Source organism: Pongo abelii, chromosome 9, assembly GCF_028885655.2.
Source record: "Pongo abelii isolate AG06213 chromosome 9, NHGRI_mPonAbe1-v2.0_pri, whole genome shotgun sequence".
Lineage (NCBI taxonomy): Eukaryota > Metazoa > Chordata > Mammalia > Primates > Hominidae > Pongo > Pongo abelii.
In genome coordinates this window covers 88,979,850-88,990,701 of record NC_071994.2, presented here as the reverse complement: position 1 = coordinate 88,990,701, position 10,852 = coordinate 88,979,850, and the positions used below count along the sequence as shown (strand labels likewise).

Below are 10,852 nucleotides of genomic sequence, written 5' to 3'. Positions count from 1 at the left end.
CACACTTTGGGAAATGTGGTTCTACTAGTCTTACTAGGCAAATATGCTTCTAATATGTATAACTAATACATGTAAAGTACTAATTATATTAATAATGCCATGAGTCCTTTTTTCTTTTTCTGTCAACTGCTATGATAGTTTAATACCATGCTTTCTTTTATCATCACTAAAAAGATGGACATGTTGAATTATTTTATAATTTTCTTTTACAGTTCTGTGAGTTAAGCTGTATATAGCATATGGGTGTATCATTCTTTAGTAGATTACATCTACTTGTGAACTAAACATTGATTTCATTTTGACTTTGTGCCATTGTCTAATTTTGCAAAAAATCAAAATCAAGGAATCGAGATGCTTCATAAAAGGAGCATCTATTTTTTAAAAAAAATCCATTCTGGTCTTGGTGTTCAGTGAACTTTTTTTCACCAAGCTAAAGCAAAAACAAACAAAACCCCCAAATACCAGACATAGAAATGGAGACCTCCCGTCTTCCTCAGGCTAGATTCCTGTTAGATTCCAAAGAAAATTGTGCTGGAACTCAGAATTTTCCTGGCGGCTCTGCATCCCCTTGCTATGCATAGTATTTCTCATGATTTGAAGAAAGCACTGTGGTTGTACATTTCTTGAGTGCCTTATCAGAATTATCCTTCCAAAAAGCTCAAGAAAGACAAGCAAAAAATCCCCCAGAGAATGTCTAAGTGACAGTGCTCCATCTGGATGTCCTTACAAATTGCTACAATGCAGGTTTACCTGGGGCGCAAGCACAGCAAACACGTGCTTGTAGTCCATTTGCTTTTTTCTCCCTGATACATTTAGAAAGAAGTGCTTAGGCCGAGAGCCATAAAATAAAAACATACAGTAAGTCCAAGTCTTTTCTGTATATGCTGTGATTTGATAATCATATTGATAAAACATTTGTAAAGGCCTTTTATTGGAAGGCATGATTCTAAACCATTTTGCATTCTCCCAATTTTCATTTTTGCTATTATACTTAATTGTTTATCTATAACCTAGAGCATTCCAGCTAAAGGGGCCCTTTTAAAGCTAGTGGGAAAAAGGCCACACTGGTTTTCTTAAAGTAACTTCCAAGTATTTTTACTATAAATGAGAGAGAAAAGTTTCCAAATTGAAGAAGTACATAGCTCCCAGAAAGCACACTGAAAACTATGCAGAATAATTTTTGATCAGGCTAGAGGACTGTGCCAGGCTCCAAACAAGTGGTTATTCTGTTGTGACATCTGCCAAGCAATGCTTCCATTGTTCTCTGGAATTTAATTCATTTTAAATTACTTCATCCAAATGATAAAACATGAGATGTGCTATAATCCAGGGGTAAAATGCTATGATTGTTTTTAGTGCGACCACAACTGTTTGCTGGGAGGAAATACAGCCTGTTCTAATTAAGCCCTGATTATTGTCTTCTGAAAAATAGCTAGCTCCAGAAATGTGAGCGAAATCCTGTTAAATGGAAGGGTTGGGATAAACACTCTTGACCACTCTGGTATGACTTTAAAGTTGGGAGGGCCATATGCAAAGACTTCCTACAAATTAGAGCAACAGCCTTTGGAAAAGAAACTATTTTTGGAAGTAAAAGCAGCTTGGGATACTGGTTTACTATAAGGTATAGTTTAATATGTGTATCAGTATAGTCAACACATCGTTTTACTGTTCAAAGACTACTGTGCAAATGCCTCCAATCCAAAATATTCTAACTGCCTAACAAATGTTGTCAAAGTTCCTAAATGGGAACACTATCTTATGGAAGCATTAATGATCAGGCACTGAATTAAAAAAACAAAAAAACCCACCACCAAGATGAATCTCAGAAGAAAACACACATGCACACATATAAGAATTCATATCTCTTGTATGCCAAATATTTAATATAAATCTTAAAACAAGTTCAGATGAAATAAAAATCAAAGTTTCCAAAAACGTGAAGATTAACTTAATTGTCAAATATTCCTCATTGCCCCAAATCAGTATTTTTTTATTTCTATGCAAAAGTATGCCTTCAAACTGCTTAAATGATATATGATATGATACACAAACCAGTTTTCAAACAGTAAAGCCAGTCATCTTGCAATTTTAATAGGTAAAAGATTATATGACACCTTACACACACACACCCACACACACACGTGTGCACGCCAATGACAAAAAACAATTTGGCCTCTCCTAAAATAAGTACATGAAGACCCTTAAGTGCTGCCAGGAAGGAACACTGTGTCACCCCTCCCTACAATCCAGGTAGTTTCCTTTAATCCAATAGCAAATCTGGGCATATTTCAGAGGAGTGATTCTGACAGCCACGTTGAAATCCTGTGGGGAACCATTCATGTCCACCCACTGGTGCCCTGAAAAAATGCCAATAATTTTTCGCTCCCACTTCTGCTGCTGTCTCTTCCACATCCTCACATAGACCCCAGACCCGCTGGCCCCCGGCTGGGCATCGCATTGCTGGTAGAGCAGGTCATAGGTCTCGTCTTTGACGTCACAGAAGCGATACACCAAATTGCCTGGTCGGTCATTGTCATAACCAGAGAAGTGAATTCTGCCCCCTGGCAGCTGCTTAGCAGGAGGGCTCACCCCAATCTTCATAAATTTTCTCTTGTGGGGCTTTTTGAGTTCCAGGAGGGCATAGTCATAATCCATGCCAATGTCATTGGCATTGCCCTTGATCCAACCCTTGGGCACATGGGTGCGTTTCACCCGGATCCACTGAAATTTCATCTTCTCGGGTATGGCTGAAGTGGAGTCGTTGGCCCCTCGACCACCATCTTTAAACTTGGGCTTTAGGAAGCCCACTCGAAGCTTCTGGGTTCCTTTCACATAGGTTTTTCCATCGTGTATGCAGTGGGCAGCTGTGAGGACATGCTTCTCTGCCACCAGGGTGCCGGTGCAGCCCGTGGATAACTTCACTGATGTTGAGAAAGGGTAGTTGAGCAGGAAGTCCTTCCCAAAAATGCTGAACCTGCTGTCATAGCCATAAATCTGCCGCTTCCTCCGCGACTTTCCTGAAGACCCTGAGTCTCGGTGTTGGGCCCCACCTCCACTACTGCTGAGGATGTAGATGCCCACCTGTGTCTCTGTGCGGCTGCCATTGGCATAGAGCGTTTCATAAGACAGATATTGCTTGGCCTCTTCATAAGTGGGCAGTGGAGTTCCCTTATGACACTGGGGTCCACATGAAGAAGATACTTCCAATTTGGCTTCGGCTCCAAAGTCTGGCTTGGCTAAATTGAGGGTAGACTGGGGCAAGACGACAGGGAGGCGGTATGCAGGCCAGGTGGGTTTCCAGGGGGCACTGTAAGGGCTCACTTGCCCGACAGCACAGAGCAGAAAGAAGAGAAGGAAGAGGAGCCCTGGAATCCCTGCCATGCCGAGCACTGTTCTGTAGAAACAAAGACAAGCAGGTCAGGAGGGCAAGGGCTGAACGTTCATTTACTGCAGACAGCAAAGCCCAGCAGCAGGTCTGCCATTGTTTCTGAGTCTTTGAACCCTCCTCAAGAATCAGGGTGTGGAGAGGAATCCTTAGATAACGGTCTCACTTTCAATGCAAAGGCTCAACCTTAGGAACGTTCCTGTGGCTGGGTGCCTGAAGTGAAATTGGGTGTTCCTTCCTTTCTATGTTTAAGATGTCCCTAATGATGGTAGACTGCAGAGTAGCATAAAGTCATTAGTGCCCTGGCTAATTGACTGACCAGCCCCAATTTCCATGTAATTTTGAGCCCTCTTTGTGCTTGATTCTAAACCTCCTCCTCTTCTACCTTCATGATGCCCCCGCCTTTCCCTCCTCCTTCTCTCATTCTCATTGTAACATGTACTTGGAAAATTTTCAGAGCAACTTTCTCACTCAGAGGGTCAATTTAAATTACATGGCTTACTGAGTGACTGAGGCATCAAAGAAGGACAGCTCCACAGTGTCACAATTACCACCACTCCTATGGTTTTTAAATGATGGTGCATTTGAGAAAGGGTATGAGATTTTTTGTTTTGTTTTGTTTTTTGCTTTGAATTTACAACAACCTTTACTATTATATATATAGAGTTCCAGAGTGGCTAGGCTTCTAATAAAATATTCCTTCTTCCTTTGGATTATGTTGTACACTACCAGGATCTTTGTAAATATCTAAAGCTCTAATATTGCATCAGCTATGACACTATGAACTGTTACCATTGGTTACTTTTTCAGTGTTTATATCTGTATTCTCAACTAAATCCCTTAAATTTGGGCCTGTGCTAGCACTTGACAAAGATTTGTTAAATGGATGCTTGTATTAATGGAAAAGTGAACGAATGTTGCATGCTGACGCTAATGACAATGATGTACATGGATGATGTGGTAGCTCAGAGAAACAGCTTGAGGCCAATTGTGGGAATAAGAACGAGAGAGGCCTTCTAGGAGAAGTGATGCTTGAGAAATAGTATGCCACAGCCTCACTCCAACCTCTCAATATAGAGGACCAAACGTATTATTTGGCAAATGCACCCATTCTTTTCAAATGTACCCATCGTTTAGAAGCAATAGGAGTCCTAGTAAAGGTGACACCGTGGAGCTGTCCCTCCTTGATGCCTCGGTCATTCAGTAAGCTATGTAATTTAAATTTACCCTCTAAATGAACAAATTGCCTAGAAATTTTCCAGGCATCACCTGATGTTTCAGATGGGTGCTGAAGTTGAAAAGAAGTCTGATAACATAAGACAGAGAGAAGGGGATACTTAGGGAAGGGAAACAAGAGTCTGCGCAAGGGCACAGCAACATGCAACCATGTGAGTAATTTTGGGAAACACACTTAGCTCAGCAAGGGTGGAGTAGAGGAAGTGGTGGAGGCAGCAGGCAAGAGCTAGATTCTGAAGGGCTATGTGTACTAAATGAAGAAGTTTGGATTTTATACTGCAAGGTATGTTTAAATGCCCAGATCAATCATCCCACAAGAAGAACAACAATGAGGAAGACTGAAAGTGCTTTCATAACTGTTTAAGCATCAGTTGACTCTTCTGGTTCAATAGAAGCTGACTCAGCAGGTAGGGTAACTCATTCACAACCAAGCATCCAAAAACAAGGACCCGGAAGGGGTGGGTCTCAAGAGGCTCTCAGAACACAGCAGAAGTCAGGAAGAAACTGTTCTGTTATTCTCATTCTCTTCCTGTTTGAAAGTACAGATCTACTGGCAACTTTGGGTGCCTTTTGCTCCCTTTTATATAAAAGTGGAAAATCCCAATGATCTGATGTAGTATAGCTGAGCATGCCCATTCTCATTCCCAATATCCACACTGTGTTTCTAACATATGTGTGTGCCCCACCCACCTCTGGGACCTTTTTGCTTGACTTTTTCTCTTGGCTTCCACTTCAGTCAGGGAGAACAGGGATAGGAAAAGAAAGAAATAAGGTCCTGGAAAAGCCAGTTCCTTGGGACTTCCTAATTCCTTGAAATTCTACTTGTCTCCTCTTTCCAAATAGGAAGGGTCCCTGAGCCCTTTTGTAGGAAGGAAATACATTTAATTATTTCTTTAAATCCTTGAAAACATGGGGTGCCTGCGTATGTGCACACACGTGTTTGTATGTGCTTGTTGGGAGTACTGCCAAGACTAAAGGTTTTAAGTGGATTAGGAAGGGGATGCCAATGCTAGCTGAGTCCTCCTCTCCAATGGAGAACTTGGCAGTGAAATGGGTGTGGTGATGACAACCCTTTAGGAGATCTGTGGGGCATGGTTCTGATTATTCCCACCTACTGGCTAAGGACTCATCCCTTGGGCTTATCTAGGACTTGAGCAGCCTTTTCCCTATATAAGTTGCTGTCTAGGTGACTAAATGCCCCACTCACACCAGAATCCCTGCCAAGTGTGACAGGGACTAGGAGGAGTCATATATCTCCCACATGGCTGTATCTTGGGCCTCAACACACCATCCTCTCCTCCCTTTGACTAATGTGGGGAATGTTAATGTGGCTTACATTGAGCACATGGTAAGCCAAGTTTTACTTCAGCTTATCTTAAGAAAGAAAACACAGAATGCAGAGGTCCAGCCTGCCAAGTGTTCTTGTTTTTAAAATACGTTTCTTGGGGGGAGACAGAGTAGGAGATGAGGTAGTATTATACTATGTATTATCATCAGCTACAGATAATATTTTCAATGTGCATGAAGAACATGGCAGTTACAATATCCTCTTCAATTAGCCACAGCCTTACTCCAACCTCTCAATATAGAGGATCAAATGTATTCTTTGGCAAAATGATGAATGATTATGTCTCAAGAAACTTTGGGATCAGTTATGAATCACAGAATCCTGTTAGAGAATGCTAAAGAGTCTACTGCATGATGGAATATTACTAATTCAGAGTTCTTACAACTTGAATTCTGTTCATTTAGCCAGGAGTGAAGGAGAAGCTAGACATCTATAAGAAAAAAACAAACCGCTAACCCAACAGGATAGTGTGAAGCTTTAACTTTGAAGAATAAACTTTTCAGAGACTTAAAAAGTCCTAATTTCTATTAGTTTGCAACTCTGCTTCCAAGTTCTCTACATTACTAAACCCTATTTACTAACTTGTGTGATAAGACTGTGTTCTGACAGCATTATATATCTTGCTTAAAGCTTCCATGTAACCCTAAAAGTTATAATATTGCATTTAAAAAAACTTTAATTCAGATTTAGAAACGAATGCAGACTTTTAGAAACTAATGTCCATCAAATTATTTCAAACTGATTAGGCTTAGATATTTTTAAAATATCTAATCAGAAATTAGAAGATACAGCTGTGGGTTCTCAAGCCCTTAAATGGGTTTAAACTGATGTCTGTATTAAAGCTACAAGCTTCTTAAGTTGCTTAGTCCTTTACCAAATGTTTATTTAGGGTGCTTTAGAAATTCTCCTGAATAGCATCCTCAACCAGATGATTGCTTTAGCTGGTCTTTTTAGCTCTGGTCTTTTTAGGTCCAGGATTCCCTAATTTTATAATTTTCCAGAATCACAGAAGTCCAGGTCAGGGAGGGATGCTGTCTACAGTGTCTGTACTGTCATTTACTTCTCAGGACCATTGATTCATGGAATTGTGGAGGGTGGAGGCAAAGGAGGGCGAAAGGAAAAGGAAAATGAATCACACTAATTTCTCATCTATCTGGCAGACAAGATTTCCCTGATCAGTCTGCAATAGGGCCACTGTTTGAGAGAACGATTTAACTCCTACAGCAAACAAGTGCTGGGAGGGAAAACCTAATCCTTAGGTCACATATTCTCTATTGTACAAATTGTGACTCCAGCAGAAGGCAGCTTTCAAGAACTGAGTGGAGGGATGGCTGTGTGTGTATGCTCTTAAGACAGGCCCAAAAGAAAAGCCTGAGGGGGAAGCAACCCTCCTGTCCATTAAGGGTCTTTCCTGAGGCATTTGCAGCCTGCCCTGACTCATCCTCATTAATAACACAACAAATGATGCAAAACTGTGATGCTTTAAAATTAGGTTGGTGGATTTACATTAATTTCTCAACTCACATGATAATGGAGTAATTCCTTAGAAGACAAATAATTATTGTTCCCATTTGTATAAACCCTGCGTAAGCCCGTGCTATACCTGTTTATTTAAACATAAACACTCATCTAAGTTATAAACAGATGTAATGAAAACATTCATAATCCCACACCTGGAAAGGTAACTAATGAGTTACATAATTTTAAATTCTCTCTCACCCTTATAAATGAATCACCTTATCCTTGCAGAGCTGCCTGGAAGACTCACACCTTAAAAATGGAATGAAGATTTTCAAATCTCACCCTTTTACCTAAGTCTGGATGAAGACAATTTAGGTCTATAACGTTTCATTTCTAGGAATAAGCTTTTGCTGAATAAAGATTCCTCATATACATAAATTATCTGTTAAGATTTCCAACCAAGTGTTTCTGTGCATCATTTCACCTAACTGGCAGGGAAGAATGGAAAATGAAGGTAAGAAAATATTTTTTCACCATGCTTAGTAATACAGAAACTGTTCCTTTTCCAGCTTTGGGTACCTGATTCATAAATGGGTTACACAGTCCACCCTCCATCACTCAATATGAGCCACTGTCTGAAAATATTTATACTTTTTGAGGATGCTGCCACTTCATAGGCCCTTGGTGGTGGGACTTTGCATAATTAACAGATATGCAAACAACAATCTCTTTGGAGACGGGATACAGTGACTACTATCTCCTGCAGGGCACCTTAGTCTTGAAAACTGCAACAACACAGGTCTCCTCAAGAGGGCCACTGTTTGAGAGAATGATTTAACTCCTATAGCAAACAAGTGCTGGGAGGGAAAACCTAATCCTTAGGTCATGTATTCTCCATTGTACAAATTGTGAATTCCTGCAGCCGCTATAAACAGTAATGACAGGAAGAAATGGCAGGAAAGTTTGCAAAGATACAGGTTTTGGACACCATTTGGAGAGATGACAAAGGGTCTTCCATGGAATCAGTGGTCAGGCATATGGAACAGTGAAACCATGCTAAATCCTAAAGCAAATGCTTAAGAACGAACCAAGCTCTGTGAACACTCTGCAGTCAGGCTTGTTCTCATTTTCCTGAGTCACAGACCCTGTTAAGGCAAAACAGACCTAATCACATAATCGTTTAAGAATTACAGTCTTGTACAGGAAACTGCAAGGCACTTACAAGTCCAGCAACCCTAAACACAATCTTGTGGTCAAATGAAGTCTAGCCTCTTCTCTATCAGATTTTAGGTGAACTAAATTGAGCCTGGGACAAACCTGGCACAACAAGAACAGAGTGCAAAAAAAAAAACCTGCTAATGTTGAGAACATGAGAAACAAATTCCCTGGAGTCTGTGGGAGTTAGGCATGAATAATGCCTGGTGGATGAAATCCTAAGGGATCTATGAGAAGAGATACTGGGAGAACCTGAGACTATTAACCATTGCAGACTGGGGACGAAAATGTTCTCAGACACATTAATGCACACTTATGCTACAACCAGAAAATGCATCCATGTTAACCATCCAGCTGAATAAGTCGTCAGTGTTACAAAAATGAGATCCATTTTTGTAAGGAAAAAGGCTTCCTTCCCAGTTCAGGCACAGGAAAGGACAAGTTACCGCTTGACTTTATTTAACTAGGAAAACTGCAAGGGAAACAACCTTTTCGTATGCAGATGGGGTGCAAACACTTTCACAAATAAACATAGTGGATTCTGGGGGCATTTTCTAAGTTCCTTCTCCCCACTTCACCTCCAAACCACTCCTGACAGACTTCATGGTAGGCACGGTTATAAACCTGTCACAAATACTCTCATGCACAAGTAGGATCTTGAAACAACATGCAATAAATATGGTGATACTACTTTGACATAGGGCTTTTGACCACAGCTGACTTCATCTATAAATTCAATTCTTTCTCACATGGCCATGTGAAGAGGATTCTGGCATTGGCCTACCTGTTCCTAAGGAGTGCACAGGGAGCCCTCAAATTTAGTTTCAGGAGCTGAGAGAAGCAAGCCCTATTCCAATACCTACAGTGAGTTTCTTAATTCTTACTGGTGTCACCCAGTGGGCAGTAAAACAAACAGGATTTTTATCAGCTGCTTTCTCCTGAGGTGCTGGAAAGCAAACCTAATTTGTATTCTGGGGGGGAGTGGTGGTGTTCCTTCATCTGAACAAGTCTTCTCTCGCTCCTTTTAAAACTTTAAAACTTTTATTTAAAAGTTAACTCTGATGAATGCCTACAGGCAGAAGAACTATTTGCTTACAACAACTGTTGTTAGTTCAGACTGTAGTGTCTAAGGTTAGCACCCCCGGAACGCACACGGACAACCACTACGGCTCCGGAGAAAAGATTCTATTTCCCAGCCTGTATTTGCTGCACTTTTGCACTTCTCTTGCTTGCTTAGGTGTGTTCACAATCACATGCCCAGGGTTAAAAATTAATATTCAGAACTTGATGGAATCCGGTATATGCAAAACTGAAGGAAAAGTAGTGGTGGTGGTGTGTTGAGGGGGGTGCATGGGGGTGTAGCCATCGCCCCCGCCGAAGGACAGCTTGCCGAGAGTCGGCTCTCTCTGCTTCCTAACCAACATCCTGCACGCAAGACAGCAGTCTCAAAATCTTTCCCCATCCGTTTCATGGGTGACACTGCATGAATCCAAATGCCCTGCAGCCCCCGCCGTCTCCCCAGAGCTCCTTCAGGCCCCCAGCCCGTGTTCTGGAACCCCGAGGACTGCCCTGGCGAAGTCTCCGGTGCCTCCGGCAGCCCGCTGTTACCCTACCCCGCGCATACCCGGCCCTTTGTCCCGCTCCTCCCGACGCCTCGCCTCTCCCGCGCCCGGGCGGATGCCCCAGTCGGTGCCCACACTCACCCGCGCCGAACAGCCCGCCCGGGCCGCGGCTCGCTGCGCCGCTCAGACAGGTGTGGGCGCCGGGAGAGAGCGCGCGGCTCCCATGCCTGCCCCGCCGCACAGCCGAGTGCGAGCAAGCGGGCGAGCAGCGCAGGCAGCTGGCGGGTCCGCCCCCCGCGCCACCCGAGGCCCGCCCGCCCCGCCTCCGGCCTCGGGGAAGCCGCGCGGCCGCTGCCCGCCCCACTGCACACAGACCGTGCCCCCCTCCCTTCGCCGCCCGCCTGCGGCCGGAGCAGGGTGGAGCAGCCCAGAGGGCGTGAGGCCGAGCGTCCCTGCGCAGGTGGGCCCCGGTGGCCCGCAGCACTCGCCAGTCCCGGCCTCTCGGCGCCAGGCAGCGCCGGGTCTGGCGGACTCTCCTGCTCGGGACCCGCGCACCGTCACCCTTTGAACACCGCGCATCCCCGGGTCTGGGGTGCGGCCTCCTGAGCGAGACTACGGCCTTCGCTGCTGGGAGCACGCTGCCAG

The 10,852-nt window shown here is 43.4% G+C and overlaps 1 protein-coding gene across 1 annotated transcript; it reads right to left on the bottom strand.

Moving 5' to 3' along the window:
- Window positions 1–1,855: 1,855 nt before the first annotated feature.
- Window positions 1,856–10,586, bottom strand: PRSS23 (serine protease 23). The gene is made up of 2 exons (XM_002822330.4): window positions 10,349–10,586; window positions 1,856–3,394 (listed from the first exon to the last, which is right to left on the bottom strand). Exon 2 carries the CDS (start codon window positions 3,379–3,381, stop codon window positions 2,230–2,232), a length of 1,152 nt encoding a protein of 383 aa, XP_002822376.1. The 5' UTR covers window positions 3,382–3,394; window positions 10,349–10,586; the 3' UTR covers window positions 1,856–2,229.
- Window positions 10,587–10,852: the final 266 nt, after the last annotated feature.